The 17815-nt window shown below is 45.6% G+C and overlaps 1 protein-coding gene across 1 annotated transcript in view; it reads left to right on the forward strand.

The window, feature by feature from the left end:
- The window catches only part of Wdfy2 (WD repeat and FYVE domain containing 2), a 124608-nt gene extending 107362 nt beyond the window's left edge, over positions 1 to 17246 (forward strand). The window contains exons 7-12 of the mRNA XM_051160679.1: positions 6890 to 7016; positions 8755 to 8860; positions 12470 to 12571; positions 13663 to 13793; positions 15495 to 15603; positions 16872 to 17246. Coding sequence (XP_051016636.1) covers positions 6890 to 7016; positions 8755 to 8860; positions 12470 to 12571; positions 13663 to 13793; positions 15495 to 15603; positions 16872 to 16901 — 605 coding nt within the window. The 3' untranslated portion in view covers positions 16902 to 17246. The remainder of the gene's footprint in view (positions 1 to 6889; positions 7017 to 8754; positions 8861 to 12469; positions 12572 to 13662; positions 13794 to 15494; positions 15604 to 16871) is intronic.
- The last annotated feature ends 569 nt before the right edge of the window (positions 17247 to 17815 follow it).

Raw genomic sequence — 17815 nt, forward strand, 5'->3', positions numbered from 1 at the left:
CAAGGTAGCTGGAAAGAAAGCCACAGTTACCTCAGATCTCTATGCCTCATCCTCAACTTACTTTGCCATCCTTAGAAATCTTCAATGAGTTTTAAGCCAAGAAACAGGCGTCTGGTCCTCTGGAGCTGAGTTATGACATTCTGGTCCTCTGTAACAGCAGTGAGCACTCTTAATGCTAAGCCATCTCCCTTGGTCCAAAAACTGTCCCTTTTAAAATGGGGTGTTGACCTGGGGTGGGGGAGTGGATGGTGTCTGGATAAAGTGTAGGATGTTGAAAATCATCACAGTGGGTGCCAGGAGTGTAACTCCGTGGGCAGAGTACTTGCTAGCACAAATGAGTTCCTGGGTTTGAGCCGGGGAACAGAGCGTCACAGGGAAGAGTGTGCCTGCTGATTTGATTTAGGCAGAAGTGGTCTCTTGACTCTTTAGAAGCTACTCTGGTCCCCTGAGTACTTTGTTGTTATCACCAAGTCAGCAGGAGTGAGCAGTTGTTTGTGGCCCCTGTGCTGTTAGCTGGGCATGGCTGAGAGTCCTGTGTTTTCTACATGCTTGCTGTGATATATAATGTTACTTTGGTAGCCAGTCTTACTCTTCCTCACAGTTCAAAGCATCTCATCTCATTTTTATCATGAAGCATCTTTGAAGCAGCTGGCATGGCTCAGGAAGGTTGCTAGCTCACACGAGGACAAATGTAGCAGCTTGACTTCTTACAGAGAGGAGCTGCACCGAGGCTGCCGCACAGCTACACAGAAGGCAGCTCACAGGGTTACACTCTTCCTATGTAAGAGGAATTTCCTGTGCCTTGTGCGGTCCTAAATTTAGACAGATACCATTCTTGGAAAGGGTTTTTGTTTGGTTGGTTTGGTTTGGTTTTGGTTTTGGTTTGTTTTTTGTTTTTGTAATGACCAAAGCCAGATCCATTAGGCAAGGGAGGTCTCTCATCAACCCAGACCTGACTCACACAGACAGGTCCTCAGTGTTTGTGGAGGAAGCCATAGTCATTCTCTTACAGGAGGAGCCATGGCCATTTGCCCCCTCATTCTCTTCTTCCATGGGGAGCCATGGCCATTGGTCCCATGTTCTCTTCCATGGGGAGCCATGGCCATTGGTCTCATGTTCTCTTCCATGGGGAGCCATGGCCATTGGTCTCTTGTTCTCTTCCATGAGGAGACATGGCCATTGGTCCCATGCTCCCTTTCATGGGGAGCCCTAGCTGTTGGCCCTGCCATTGTGCTCTCTTACGCTGTAGAGAATTATACAGAAATGTGGAGCACTGAAAGAATCAGCCCACCAGCTAGAAGTTCTCATCAGTGGAGACGTAGGAAAGTAATTTTGTGTTCTTAGCTCCCTCTGCTGGTTTTCTTTCTGGAAATAAATGCCAAGTATCAGGATTCTTTTCTGAAGTGATTTCTTAAACACACAGCTACTAAAAAGTTCTAAATTGAATTGAACAAATCAGGAAAACCTATTTTAACCACGGGAAGTTGGACCATCAGTAACATCTTCATTTGTATGATTTTTGTTTTCTAAGGTAAGGTCTTGCTGTGTAGCCCAGGCTGGTCTCAAACTCACAGGAATGCTCCTCCTGCCTCAACCTCCCAAGTGTGCTGTAATTACTAGTGTGAGCCACCATGCCCAATCCAAGAATTTTTTTTGATTAACCTGAGCATATGAGAAACAAGAGGGTCTGAATATAATCTGTCAAAGCCTTCTAATCACCAACAATTAAACACAGCCTCATTCAGTCACTGTTTAAGAGAATAAAAAAGAATATTGCGAGTATTACAAAAGCAGCCAGGTGAACCAGGAGAGTCCTGTGCAGACGTGCAACTTCAAATATCTACACCGAGAACTCGAACTTTTGTTAAGTGGACACTTGCACTCATCTTTCTGTGAGGTCTGACTCAGTGTGTGTAGACCGCCACTGAGCTGTTTGGCATTAGCTTGCTCTCTGAGTGGTGCCAGTGTGTGGGGGCCGGTAAAACAAATATAATCCTTACCTTCACCTACCTTCAGTCCAGCCTGGAAACACATTGGACTAACAATTGGGTAGAAATGCTAGGAAGCCCTAAAGCCACCCATGGGCTGGTTGGTGGCGGTAAGAGAAGCTTGGTACAGTTGAAGAGAGGCTTCCCAGGGTGGCAGAGTCAATAGCACTTAAAGCTGGGAGTGAGGGCTGGAGGGATGACTCAACAGTTAGGAACACTGGCTGCTCTTCCAGGGGACCCAGGTTCGTTCCCAGCACCCGCATGGCCTCTCACACCCCCCATCTGTAACTCCACTTCCAGGGGATCCAATGACCTCTTTCTAGCCTTTGCAGGCACTGGATATGCACATGATGTGTATGCTGACAAAACATACCCACGCATAAAAAATTAATAATATGCAGACAAAACACACATAAAATTAATAAATAGATTTTTAAAGTAGAGAAGGGGAAGCTTAGGGGGGAGTTCACAAGTCCTCATCACTTCAGCCTGCAGTGGACACAGTGACTTTGATGACATTTTATTTAAGAAGCACAGTGGTCTGAGCACTGGCTCAGGCTCTCTGTAAGCTAATTATTACCCTGCTCAACTAAGTGCTGAGGGTGTGATGCCTCTCTGAGGAAGTTATCCTGTCATACTTTGGCAAAGGCAAACTCAGCAGTTTCTAACTCTTGAGTTCAGTTTGGCAAGGCCTTTGTACATGTCAGAAAAAACAGTTCACTAAGCATTTTGGTAATGGTATTAAATTTCTAAAAACATTTAGACCCTCACCCAGTTCTACATTCTTGTCTACATGACAGTAAAAATGTAGAGCAAGGGGGTAGAGTTACACAGCTACTCTGGAGGCTAAGGCTAGGGACTCAGCCAGCTGGAGGCCAGCAAGAACAACATACCAAGCTCTTGTTGATTAAAGAATAGTAAGGAGGGCTGGAGAGATGGCTCAGAGGTTGGGAGCACTGGCTGCTCTTCCAGAGGTCCTGAGTTCAATTCCCAGCAACCACATGGTGGCTCACAACCACCTATAATGAGATCTGGTGCCCTCTTCTGGTGTGCATGAAGACCGTGTACTCATATGCATAAAATAAATAAATAAATCTTTAAAAAAAAAAAAGAATAGTAAGGAAAAGCCAGAAAGATGTCTACACAGCACTTAGGCCTGCTGCTCTTGTAGTGGGCTGGAGTTGGGTTCCCAGCACCCACAGTAAGAGGTCCACAATCATCTGTAACTTCAGCCTCAGGGATCTGATGGCCTCCACAGGTACCCACATGAGAATGTACAGATACGTACTCATGCACGTACATTTTAAAACTTGAAAAAAAATGAAAGAAATGTGAATACTTATTATTGAAATGCTTACTTCAACAGATTTATAATATTCCACTAAAAAAAAGTAAAAATAAGCCAGTATGCACACATGTTGTAGGATATTACCTCACCAGTAACAATTATATACGTAAAATATGTATAACAGATTTTGCTATCTCAACGCTTACAGTGTTTTTGTTTGTTTATTTGTTTGTTTGCTTGCTTTGCAGTGCTAGAGTTTACACTATGGGCTTTGTGCATGCTAGGCAGGTGTTCTACTGTGTCCCTGGCCATTTCATCCATTTTTAAGTGTACAAGAGTTCAGGGTGAAATACCAGAAGAACTAAAATTGGATTTCAGGACGGTTACTGGGGCAAAGGTTAAGAAATAGCCTATAGGAGATAATCTGGCCAGCTGCAAATAAGAGCCCCACAGAGATAGCGTTGCCTAGTGACTGACACAAAGGGTCTTGTTCCCCTGAGTGTAGTGGCTTCACTAGTGAAGCAGGCCACTTCAGATTCCCAAGCATTTCATGCTGAAAAGATCACTTGGGTGAAAGTGTCACGTTAGTAACATCTGTCATGAGGAAGGCCAAGGCCGAGGATTCCTGTTCCTTGTCGTTCAATTGTTGGTGCATCTGCCTATACATACTGAGTGTCTGCGCAAGCCAGGCAGGGTTGTTTACACTGGGGACACGGATCAGCAAGCCTCTTGTCTCTGAAGTGGTAGCCACTCTCGGGAGGATGCTTGTGAGTAATGGGAGCATTGGTGGAGTCGCCTCTGAGGACGTGGGAGTTGGGTAAGGCTGGGCACGAACTGGAGAAAGAATGATTTGTGTTTACATTCATCTGCCCTGTATCCTGCCTGTTGTTGGGGGAAGGTGGCATGGGTTAGGGTGAGGACCCGGTTAACCACACATTGCTAGGGCAAGTGAGGTTCATTGTGAGCAGGAGTGTATGCAAGCAGAGCGCAGTGTGTGCGAGAGAAAGAGGCTGCTTGACAAACCCACAGCAGTGGGAGCGAGGGGGCCTCCTGTGATCTTAAGAGACAGTTAGGAAACTTCCCAGAAGCCTCTGAGGCAGAAGACTTTATTAAAGCGAATGGATCAATTTTAAAATGTCAGCCTCCAATAAGTATGAAGCTATTTAATCTCCTCGGAGTATTTTTAATAATATTTTAAAATAATATTTTTTTAAAAAATGACATTCCTAGGTATTTGTTGGCTATGTGTTCATTTTTATATAGAGAGTTTGTTTCTGTTCTCAGTATTTGAGGAATTTGGTTTACAGGGGGATATCTGGAAAAGAAACTGCCATAACACTGGGTCGCTGCTCACTAGAGCACCTACAGTGTAGGCCTGTGCAACTGGTCCAGTCAATTCTCCTCCCCGAGGTCCTGGTAGTTGGAGTAGTCACAGGAGTTCCGTCACCCCCACCTCATAGGCGAGGAACGCTGACTTATGAGAAGAAAGTGTTTATTTGGCTTAAACCTCTTGGTCAAAGTTCATCATTGAGGGAAGTCAGAGCAGGAACCCAAACATAAATCTGAAGCAGAAACTGTCGAGTAATGCAGCTCACTGGCTTGCTCACTGGCTCGTGCTGAGCCAGCTGTTGGCAGCTGTTGTCTACATCTCAGGACCACCTGGCTAGCGACTGTGTCACCCACCATGTGCTAAGTCCCCTGCATTAACAAGCCAGAGACTCCTCCCCAGACACACCCACAGGCTGGCTCCATCCAGCCAGTCTTCACTTGAGGGGTCTCCTCTCAGATGACTCTAGACTGTGTCAAGTTGACAATTAAAGCTAAGTAGCACACTAGGACTTAGAGTATAATTGATTTACAAAGAATTTGTAAACCCAAGTTCCCAAAGAAACAATTTCTATCTCTGATGTTGCCCCTAATTATATCTAATATTCAAATATAAAAACACATCACAGTATTCTCAAATAAAGATATGCAAATAAGCAGCAGTTATGGGGAACTGATCACTATGGAAACCAGAAGCACAGAGCAGGTAAAGCGGGCTGCTTCACATAGGCTTGAGTCACTCTGAAAGAGAAACTCAACTGAGAAGATGCCCACACCAGACCGACCTGTGGGCAAGCCTGTGGCGCATTCTCTTGATTGATGATTACTATGGGAGGGACCTAATCATTGTGAGCAATGGTGCCCTGGGCTGGTGGCCCTGTATGCTGTAAGAACGCAGACTGACTGAGCAAATGGGGAACAAGCCAGTAAGCAGCACCCCTCCACCAGCCCTGCCTCCAGGTCCCTGGCCTGACTTCTCTTGGTATGGACTGTGAGCTGGAAGTGGAAGCTGGCAGAAACCCTCCCTTCTGCGTTGCCTTAGGTCTTGGCTGTGGTGTTGTATCATAGCAACAGACTCTCCAGCTGAAACAAATGCTTATGATAAACGTGGCAAGTGGAGCAAAGCTGTGGGGAAAGGTGCTGCACACTGGTGGGAGAACATCAGTTCTTTATAGAAGAAATTCTAGATAGAATTCTATGAAGACTTGTAAATTCTTTATAGACTGCACTTTATAGAAGACATTATGGAGGGTCTTCAGAAAATTAAAACTAAACTTCTAGGCCTGGTGGCACATGCCTGTAATCCTAGAATTCAGGGGACAAAGGCAGGAGGTTCAACCAAAAGACTGAGGCCAAGTTAGGCTACATAGTGGCATCCTGTCTCAAAAGCATATGAACAAAAAATAAAATTCTCCATTATCCAACTACTAAGGTTATATTCAAAGAAAATGGAGTCTGTATACCAGAGGTAGCTGCCCCAGTGTTGTAGAATTCCTCACACATCATAACTAAGAAATGCAAATAGACAATGGATAAAGGAAATGTTATGTGCATACATACATAACATGCCATAAAAATGGGTGTAATTTGTCAACCACATTGGATGGGCTAGAGGACTTTATGTTAAATGAAATAAGCCCAACACACAGAGATCTCACATGGAATTTTAGGGAGTTGGCCTCATAGAAGCAGTAGAAAGGAGCGGTCCCCAGTTGGCCAGTGGGCGTTAAGTTGCAGTTAAAAAGAGTAAAGTCTGGTGTTTTGTTGCGCAGAATGTATTGTATATCTCCAAAGTAACTGGAAAGGATCTTGTGCTCTCAGTGAGGAATGTCTGATGGGATGAATATGCTAGCTCCCCTGTGGTTTGCTTGTTATTTGATGTATTCCTAATGAAAACATCACACTGCACCCCACAAGTATGTGTGGTTATTACATGCCAAGCCTTCTGATTCTCATTTGTTATGGTCAGGGTGAAGAGCAGGTAGTAGCTAAGAAAATACAGTTACTACCTCCAAATAATGAGACATTTCCATCTCAGAATGACACCAGTGAGTTGTCCTCTGTCTATAGTAATTGATTTTATGATACATTACAGTGGATGCGGATGCTTAAAGGTTCAGTTTTTTATTTGGAGGAGAAATGTTCCTTTTGGGGGGCTTTCTCACACACTCATTCCACAAGCACCTGTTTAATTCAGAGACTGTGTGGGTCCTGATCCCTTCAAGTTCCCATTTTGTGGCAAGGATATTGTTCTGTGACTCACAACTGCCTATGTCTGTTCCCTTAGGTGGGGTAACAGCGCTCTGCTGGGACCCGGTCCAGCGCATGCTGTTCTCTGGCAGTTCCGATCACTCTGTCATCATGTGGGACATCGGTGGGAGAAAAGGGACGGCCATCGAGCTCCAAGGACACAAGTAAGGCTGCTGCTGGTGCCTCCATCAGGTCTCTCACGGCAGGCTCCTGGCTGAGGCAGAACAAAGGCACATGGCAGGATGCTGGCAGGACCTGTGCACCAGAAGGTGTATGGCAGGAACACAGTAACAGCCGCCTTGGCTCTGTGTGCACAAGGGCGTGTAGCTGTACCTGCTTCCAGCCAATGGGGGCCTGAGAGTGTTTCTGAACTCACGTGGTGAACTAATGGCTAAAAAGAAATAAAAAATAGAAGATAAAACCATAGAGAATAGAAGTGAGTGTTTGAGAGTGAGGCAAAGCATTGTAAAATACAATATTTTGTGTTTTAGGAAGCCTGTAAAATCACATACAAGTCAGGCTTCCTGGCAGCCTGAGTTGATACATTCCAGACTATTGTGTACCTCACCCAGCACTTCTTTCCTGCCTGCCCTGGGTCCTGTGTGGCTTACTAGACCAGTAGCCAATCTGCCTTCTGTAGGCCAGCAAGCATCTAGCAAGACACTACATCTGAGGGTGGATGTCGGCCAACACGTGGCAGCTGCTGGGCTCTGCTCATGTGCTGTGTCTTTCTAGCACAGGCTCAAGACTGCCTCTTCCTCCCTTAAGAACCCTTTGGTCTCCTTCCCTACCCCAGGATGACTAGTGGTCAAAGGTGATGCAAATCAGGGATAAAGCTAACCTTAGGGACTGAGGATATTAAAACATCAACAGGATCCTAGACAACCATCCACTATTTGGTTCATTTTGTCTATAAGTCTTGTTCTGCTGGGTCCTGGCTTAGTGGTGCCTGTTCATGACACCATCTGTAACCAGAGCAAAGAGAGTTCCCGTAACTTACAGGAATCTTCATTCGTCCAGCACACAATTTAAGCACTGTCTGAGCTCTGTGGTAACACTCAGTAGCCTGTGACAAGGGTCTGTTCTTCACAGTGGCAGTGTTTTCACGTACTGGTGGGTATGATCTTCTTGAAGCTCTGAAGCCATCCTTTGTGGAGGTCTGCCTTGACCTTCAGGCAGATTATCACAGTAATGCAAAGGATACGTGTAGCCTATAGCTATTTAAGGACTTAGTGACTGACTTATCACATGGTCTCACAAGATAGCTCAGACTGCCTTGGAACTTGAGCTAGCCCGTCCCAGCCACAAAGTCATGGCAGTTCTCCTGCCTCCACCTCCCAGTGCCAGGATTACCACTGTAAGCCACTCTGCCTGGATCTTTTTCTTTGTTTGTTTGTTTGTTCTTTTTGTAATGTTAGGTTTTGAACCTAGAGCCTCACACATACCAGCAGCATTCTGCTATTGACTCCAGCACAGACCTTGATTCCACAAATAAATAGAAACACACGCAATGCATTAGTGTATGGTAACATGTAATGCAGTTGTGTGTAGCGTCTCTTTTTAAGGTGAAGGACCAGATCTTTCCGTTTTTTTCAGGACCTCTCTGGGAAATCTACTGAGAGAGTTTTGACACAAAACATCTTGAAGATTATATTTTTTTCTGAGTAGTGACTCAGTGTGAAAAGTCGGAATCAATTGTGCTTCTGAGTCCGGGGTAATTAATTGGCCATGACAGGAACACTGGCCATCTACGAAAAGTAATAATGATCACTCTAATGTAAATCCTGACCTAGCACTCACTGGCTGCTAAGATTCAGGTGTTGTCTGGCTTTAACAGGCTTTCTGCCCAGGAGCCTGATACTTGCTCTCCAGACCTCACCCCAACCCTTGTGTCTTTCACAGTGACAAAGTCCAAGCCCTGTCCTATGCACAGCACACACGGCAGCTCATCTCCTGTGGCGGTGATGGGGGCATTGTCGTCTGGAACATGGATGTGGAAAGGCAGGAGGTAGGTGAGGCCAGCCGTCTGTCTCTGCTCCCCTCCTGCTTATTTCTGTAACGATTAAGCCATGAAATAAGATACATTGTGTCACAAGTTAGAAAACTCCCAAGGAGTAAGAGCCCTGAGTTTGGTTTTAATGGAAATACATATTCTTGTATATTTGTCGTGTTCTAAACAACCCCCAGATCATCATCTTCCCTTCTCTTCCTCTTCCTCCTTCCCTCCCTCCCTCCCTCCTTCCTTCCTTCCTTTCTTTCTTTCTAAAATCAAGACTGGGTTTCTCTGTGTAGCCTTAGCTGTCTTGGAACTCACTCTGTAGACCAGGCTTGCCTTGAACTTGTAGAAATCCACCTGCCTCTGCCTCCTGAGTGCTGGGAGTAAAGGTGTGCGCCACCACAGCTGGGCTGATACTTTGTCTTCTTAAGCACAGATTTAAACACAGGTAAAAGTGTTTACTATAACACTTTTAAAATTAGTTTTGTTTTTAATCTGTAAGCATTTTAACAACTAATCTGTTTATTGAGTATTTTCTGGACAGATATTTGAAGTTAACCATTTTCTGTTGACCTAGAATTATTCTGGGTAAACTTTCCGTTTGACAGTCAGCATTCTTGTCATTTATTTCTTGCAGAATGTAAGAATTAAAGAGAAAAGGCACATTTATAAAGACAAAATAATTTTACCAGTTTTTCCATCCCTTCACCCAGTCTCACCCCAAGAGAGTCACTGGTGTTAGCCACAATGTAATGCCCTCAAATGCCAGTAATTAAATGCTTAGGAAGATTACAGCTTTATTTTGTGGAGCCATTAATCCCCAGGAGTTCTATTAGTAACTAATTAAAATGATCGTTGCTGGTAGAAAGCAGGGAAATGTAGAATATTGTTTTTGAAAACTACACTTGGCACCATCCATATACTGGCAAGGGATCATTACAGCCCATGCTGGTCATGTTAAGCAGCCTCCCCCAGAACTGGGGTTGTGTCCTGACTTGCTTTGAGTTGGGGACAGGCAGGCTTAGTCCAGGCCTGGCTTTGTGGTGTTTTTGTGTGTGTGTGTGTGTGTGTGTGTGTGTGTGTGTGTGTGTATGTGTGTGTGTGTGTGTTTTAAATGAAAGACAGCCCAACGGAATATAGCATTGTTGCTTCCAAAGATGAAAGTAGGCATTTGGGAGCCAGCTTGGAGCCATTTTGACATGCATATATATGAACAGTCAGCACTTGTTGATGAGCTTAAGATCTCGCTAATTGGAAGCTCTGATGAGCAGTGGGAATGATTCCATCCATCTTTTGCAAGCACCATACTTTATCAGCATCTGGGAATTGCTTCCCAGTTATGGCGGAGGCTGTGGGGTGCTAACAGTAGTGCAGTTTGTTCTAACCTGAATGCTGACTGACTCTCTAGAAAGTTCAGAGTACTACTAAATGGTATAAATAATAAAATTAAAGTCGACGTTAATAAGACAGACTGTCATTGCTGGGCATTTTGAAAGGGATGTAGGACTGGCTGTCAAGGAAGGGCTCAGTGGGTCCTGCACGTGCTGCTACTGGAAGGTTCATGGGCTTTTCAGGCTGAGAAACAACAGAGCTGAGAGCAGGGTGAGTGGGAGAGGTTGCTGTGGCACATCAGTGCTAATAGGAAGTTAGCGGCAGTCAGAGATAGGAGTTCAGATGGAAGACAGCTCGGGGCAAGCGAGAGAGGACCCCTCATGGCTTGGCATCCTGTGTCTATACAGCGAATAGAATCTGTCACTTAAGTGTGATTAAATACAGCACATACTCTTTGTAGAAAAGTTAGAAAACACTCATTAACAAATAGAAAATAGGCCTGTTAGTCACGATACCATCATCCGCAAATACCATATTTACAAAATCTACAACTTAACAAAAAACTCTGCATGCTGGCAAACATCCGTCCTTCCATTTTTCTCTACATTTACAAAAATTCTGTTAATGAAAAAATAGAATCTCATTAAATGTATTGATCCCCAACCCCTGAATGCCCTAATTATAGACACCCACTATGATGCATTTGACACCCAAATGTATATGTGTGTATGAGTGTATGGTGTATATATGTGTGTGGGTGTGTGTGTGTGTGTGTGTGTGTGTGTGTGTGTGTGTGTGTGTGTGTGTGAGTGTGTGTGTGAGTGCGGGCGGTATATGTGTGTGGAAAGGGGTTTATATGTCTGTGGTATATGTAAGTGTGTGTTTGTATATGTGTGTATATATTGGTGTGTATGGGGTGTGTGTGAGATGTTTGTGGTGTATGTATGTATACACGCATGTATATTAGTGTGTGAGACGTCTGTGTGTGTGTATGATTATGTATAGATATGTTGATAAGTGTGTGGTGTATGTGTGTTTGTCTGAGAGTGTGTGGTCTGTGTGTGAGATGTGTATCCATGTATATATTTGAGTGAGTTGGTGTATGTGTGAAAAGTACGTGTGTATGTGTGTCAAAATGTGTGGTGTGTGTGTGTAAGATGTGTACATATTATGAGTGTGTGTGGCCTGAGTGTGTGGTGTATATGTTTGTGATTTGTATATGTGTGAGAATACGTGCATGCGTATGTATGTATGTATGTATGTATGTATGTGAGTTTGTATGGTGTGTGTATGTGCATGTATATGGTTGTGTGTGCTGTGTGTGTGTATGTGAATGCATGTGAGTGTGTATGGTGTGTGTGTGTGTGAACTTATATAAACAGTGTTGTACCACAAGTCCAGTTCTGTCTCCACCTTCTATCCCAGGACCATTTCTGAGTTCTTCTCCAACCTGCTATAGTTCAGTGCCATAGTGTTTAACGTGCATGAGGTCCTACGTTCCATCCTCAACATGACACTCACACATACACATGCACCCACCCTTTATGCACGTGTACATGTGTGACATTTACACAGCACATACACATAATATCTGCTAAGGGATACCTTTAAGCAGATCATACTTTTTAAACCTGTCCAACTTAATTTAGACTACTTATGGTAGAGTTGCGTGTGTGTGTGTGCGTGCGCATGCCCACGTGCGCACTTGTGTATAATGTGCAATTAGAGAGACATCATAGTATGTAATTAGAGTGACTGAAATTCTCAGTGTGGTGGCCGGGAGCCTGCAAAGTATGACCCTGCCACTCCCTCCAGCTTCCTCTCTCCCCTCATCTGCCTTCCACTGAAGTTGCACTCAGCTCCCGCCCCCCACCTCTCCTCCTCCCTTCCTGCTTCCGGTCTCAGCTGACTTGCCCTCTCAGAGGCCCCTGTCAGAGCCTCTGGTCTAACTTACCAACCCCTAGTCTGTCAGGGCTTCTATTGACCTTACCAGAACACCCTGCTTCCCTTGGGCTTTCAAACTCTTAGATATCTTGATTACCAACGATATTTTCATGACATCGCCCCTGATGAATGATAACCTCTAGGAGTCTAGGTGCTTTTTATTCCCCACTGTAACCCGTCCCAGAGCCTGACAATTAGCAGACCATCGCTAACTACTTTGGTGACAGATGGAGGAGTCAGCTGTTTCTGATAAATATGTCCAGAATCTGGAAGGGTAACCAGTGCCCATGGTCCCTTGTCCATGCCTCTTCTCACTGTGACCCGCTCTGTGCTTTATTTGCCAAGACCCCTGAGTGGTTGGACAGTGATTCCTGCCAAAAGTGTGACCAGCCTTTCTTCTGGAACTTCAAGCAAATGTGGGACAGTAAGAAAATTGGGCTAAGACAGGTAAGTGACGTGTGCTTTACTAAGATGTGTTTATTTGGGATGGACATATCCGTGTGACCATGGATGTAGTAACCTGAGGTGGGAGTTGTGGTAGAGCAAGTGATTGTACACCGGGACGCCTCCATGCCTATTGGAGCCCCTCCCTAGTAGACTGGGTCTCCTAGTGCTTTGTTCTGAGTGGTTGAGCAGTAGGTACAGTTTCAGAACTCTGACAGCATCTTTTGAGGTTAACATTAGAGGTGTCACATTAGCTCATGGTGGTTCCAAACCATGATCTTACATGAGGATGCTCACTTCTTAGTTAGTCACCCTCTCTCCTTCTGACTTGGTTTTACTTGGTTAAGATCTGTCTATAACACAGCATTTTCAAACTCTGATTCTGTGTTTTGGTCTTCCCATGGAAATCAAGTGCTCAGCCTAGGTTGAACATTGCTAGAGCTAAAGACAATGGGCTGGATCCGAGTTCATTCAGATTTGTAATCTCTGACGGTGGCGCATCCTCGGTTGAGCCAGCTTTGAGATCTGGCCATTGGGGGCTCCGTCGGTGTCCAGCTCACAGAAGTGGTAGTTGAGGAATAGGAAACAGAAGAGGGAAGGCTTGCTTCCCAGAAGGCCCCACTCTGGACCGAGACCAAAATCAAAAGGAGCAGAAATCCAGCACACCCTCGGTGGACTTCAGGACACTGCTGCATTGTGCTAGGGTGTGTGTGTGTCTGTGCGTGTGCGTGCGTGTGTGTGTGTGTGTGCACGTGTGTGTGTGTGTGTGTGTGTGTGTGTGTGTGTGTTACGGTATTCAATGAGTAACTGGGGGATAACTGGTCTCCAATCCTTTCCTCACTTTATAGTACAGGCAAATCGTGTTAAATATTCATGTTTACTTTTGTCAAATATAAGCTAAGCCCTTCTACCTCAGACAGAAATAAGTCCCAGTTTGGCCTCAAACACTTGGCCACCTGTTATCAGCCCGTGAGTGTGACCTCATGGCCAGCTCTGGGGCACTCTGGCCTGGTGTCTCACTCCAAAGCAGTGGGTTTATGAGTGGGCCAGTACTGCAGCCAGAGCCATGCCACATGTTCCCCTTTTCCTCCCAGCACCACTGCCGGAAGTGTGGGAAGGCCGTGTGCGGCAAGTGCAGCTCCAAGCGTTCGTCCATCCCACTCATGGGCTTTGAATTTGAAGTGCGGGTCTGCGACAGCTGCCACGAAGCCATCACAGATGAAGAGTAAGTCTCGCCCTGTGCCTCTGCAGGTTATGGACAAAGCCTAGCCTGAGAATTCCACCCCGGAGAGATGCCACCTAGTGGGTTGGCTGGGATACAGTATAGACTCAAACATGCAGGGAAAGCCCCGTGTTTCCAGGATTATGAGAGGCAGGTGAAGAGGGGATGTGCTCAGAGAACTCCCTGCTGGCCTCTTACTAATCTCAGGGCATGCATCTGTAGCAAATGTTCTCAAGTGAAGCCATCTGCTTGCTCATGGAGACTCTGGCAGCCGAGCCATGGCCAGGACTCGCCTTGGTGCCCAGGCTGGTGTCTTTACAGATGTTGGATCAGTCAATGGTTAGGTTGTTAGGTTCCCAGGGTGGAAATAGTCCCGAGTGCCTGGTGTCCTGAGATCATAGCTCTGATTCGGAAGGAGCAACTCTGAGACTCGAAAACTATCCCAGACAGTGATGGAATGCACAGAAACAAGCTCGCCACTAGTGGGGGTGGGAGGGCAGCCAGTGTCCAGTCCTCCCAGCACTTAGCTGTACAGTCAGATCATGTCACCCTGTCAAACACACATCAAGATGTCCTTGCCCAAGTGGGTGTTGGTGTGCATTGAGTGTTTGTCATTCAAGCACATGATGAGATTAACAAACATTCTGATCACTGGAGAAAACTGCAGGGGCCTTAGGGATGGTCAAGTTCAAGTCTTCATTTTATCAAGACAGACCTGAGTCTAAGAAATTTCAAGTTCTGAAATCATTTATAGTGACTATTTGACTACCCAAAGTCTGTAGGTTCAACTATACTAACAGACGACCATGTTCTGAGAGCTCACAGAGGTATGGAGACCCTGATCCACGATGAGGGGGACCTGCTTGGCCTGCCCAGTTCCACCTCTGGGTCTTCTGCCTCTTCTCTGACAAGCACTCTAGACATTGCCTCTAGAGTGCCAAGGCAGCCTGTGGGCCTTCTTACTAAGATCAGCAGTAAAGTCATAGACCAAAGACGCAAAGCAGGCAATTGTGTGTGTATGTGTGTTAAGACACTCGTGTTACTTACTACATACAAGCACACACATATGTGTGCATACATATATGTTGTTTATTAAAGCTTTAAAGACCATTGTAAGAACTTGTATTTGCAGTTACACCAGTGGGAAAGGGAAACAACACAGATGATCTTTAGTTAGACAGACAGTGATGTCTTAGGCATTTTAAAAACCACACTTTTAAAAGAAAAATATTCCTTCTTCCTGAGCACAGATTGGGCAAAAGTGCTGTGGCCTTTAAAGCACTCTCCAAAGCACAGGTAGAGATGATCATGGACGCTATTCCAACAGCATGCTTTTCTGGAGGACCTTGGGGGCTTTCATCTTTCCTATTCTAGAGACCAGAGAATCATTTTACCTTGTTATCCTTGCAAAATCACGTGACAGGGTCAGTGAGCTGGTTCAGTGAATTGAAGCGCTTATGCCCAGGCCTGGCAACATCAGCTCAGTCTCAGGATTCCACAAGATAACAGAAGAGAATTGACTCTGAGAATTGTCCTTACACTCACACGCGTGCACATGCCTGCACACGTACAGAATACGAAATCAAGTAACAGATCCAAGGGCTGAAGCAGTTGTTGGCCATGAGGCTAAAACTCAGAATCTGAGGCCGTCCTGGGTCCCTGCCGTCCGTGGTCCACCTTTTCCTCTTGTCTTGCTCCTTGCAGACGTGCACCCACAGCCACCTTCCACGACAGTAAGCACAACATTGTGCACGTGCATTTCGATGCCACCAGGGGATGGTTACTGACTGCGGGAACTGACAAAGTGATTAAGGTAAGGTGTCATCTTGTTAAGCTTTCTACTGTGGGCCTTGTGTACAGGCGGGAGGATGAAAAGGGTGAGACTGTGCAAGTTATCCATGGAGGTGAGCATTGCTGAGAGTGCACTGTACGCACCACTCCCATGCACAGGATAAGTTACTTATGGTGCCATCTTTAAAATACAGTTCCAGAGCTGGGCCATGGTGGTGCACACCTTTAATCCCAGCACTCAGGAGGAGAGGCAGATGGATCTCTGTGAGTTCAAGGCCATCCTGGTCTCTAGAGCTAGTTCCAGGACAGCCGGGGCTACACAGAGAAACCTTGTCTCAAAACAAAACAAAACCATTATTAGAAGGCTGTGGAGACAGTTCAGTTGATAAAGTGCTTGCACGAATTGGAATTCATCCATAGAGCACACATTTAAAAAAATAAAAATAAAAAATGGGCATAGTGGCAAATGCTTTTAATCACAGAGCTGGGGAGACAGAATCAAGGGCACCCAGAGGACTAGCCTCGCTGAATCAGCAAGCCACAAGTCTCAGTGAGAGATGCTGTCTCAGAAAATGAGGTGGATGGCTCCTGAGGAACAATGCTCTGAAACTCACACGTAAACACACACAGGACAGTAAGTCCCATATGCAGAGTCACAGGACTAATGTGAGCAACAGGGCTCACAGAGGGAGCTGTGCTGCTCCTCACACAGGGAGCTGTGCTGCTTGAGAGGCTCTGCAAAGCAGGTGGCCCTGAACTGACTGTGGGTTGGAAGGCTGACCTGGAATCAGTCACCAAGTAATACATAAGCTTTTTTCCTGCCAAGATTAATTACTCCAAGAGTGTTTATCCAGGCTTCTGAAGATTGTGGCAGGCCACAGCAGAGGTCCAGGACAGAGGGTGGACTCTTTGTCACCCTGTCCCATTTTGGAGGCAGCAGCAGGATGAAGTCGTTAGAAGTGACTTCATGCAAGGCTCAGGTGAACTCTGTGGCCTTGGTCCTTCCTTTTTAACTTCTCAGAGAATTGTTTGTAAGGTACTCGAGAAATCTATGGAAAGACACGCCTGGCCCATGCTGGCTCCTCCCTCCTTCGGTGGATCTGATTGCCTTTCTGCTCCTTAGCTGGAGCGACATGTCAGCCGCCCTCATGTAGATTCAGGCTAGTGCTATATGTGTTTGCTTGATATCGGGGAAACAAACAAAACACCGCCTTGAACTGAGCCCATCCTGAGCATTTCCAAGTACAGTTTGTTCATAATCCATGCTTGGCTTCTTTTTCTTCTTTGCAGTTGTGGGATATGACCCCAGTAGTGTCATGATGCCTCTCCCAGGGCTAGAAGATAGTTTTCACTAAAGAAACACTTGTTTGAGTCCGAAGTCCTTACAGGGGAAGTGGAGTATGGAGATGAGAGGGAAGAGAAACTGAAGACTCAAAGCGACTGTGCGTCCTCCCTGCACTGTTGCTGAGAACTAATGAAGGCGCGCTCCCGGGACTCCTTGGTTGTCCATAACATATAAAAGAAGATATTTTTTTATCAAACGGTTTATACAGCCTGGCTCTGCTGCATTGTTTTGAGCATATTGGAAAATCTGTGTGGGATGTTTAAGCTTCTGTATTTCAGCCTTTCGTACTGCTCTCTGCTTTCTGCGTCAGGAAAACAAAAGGGAGCTATTTGTTGAAGGTATCGTGTCATTACAAACGGTCTCCTCATTGTCCTCACCTCAGCATGTACCAGGCAGTCTTTCTCTCCTCATGAGTCTTCCTCCACTGGCCACACTTGCCTCTCGCCAGAGTGTGTGATTACAGTCTGTTCCAGTGTTTCTGCTCTCGTGACCTCAGCAGTGAAGAGTTGGAAAACCGTGTGTGTCCGACAGCCGGCCCCTCGAGTTACCTGTGCGAGCACTTGTGGTCTCTGAAGTCCCTGCGGTTCTGCTTCAGCATTCTCTGCGTCCACATTAGAAACTGCTGTAGAAGCTGCCGTCCACTATCAGGCAGGACACAGGTCACGTGACTCAGCCTCGCCCTGCAGTGCCTGCATCTTCTCAGAAATCAATGGGAGCCTTTGAGCCTTTTGCGTTTTGGACAGTGGGGAATTTGGTTGGGTTTTGTTTTTGTTTTACTGTTTTTTGTTTGTTTGTTTTGCTTTGGGTTTTTTTTTTTTTTTTTTTTTTTTTTTTTTTTTTTTTTTTTTGGCTTTTTGTTTGTTTGTTTGTTTGGTTGGTTTGGTTTTTG

The sequence above is a fragment of the Acomys russatus genome, chromosome 18 (assembly GCF_903995435.1).
Source record: "Acomys russatus chromosome 18, mAcoRus1.1, whole genome shotgun sequence".
Taxonomy (NCBI): Eukaryota; Metazoa; Chordata; class Mammalia; order Rodentia; family Muridae; genus Acomys; species Acomys russatus.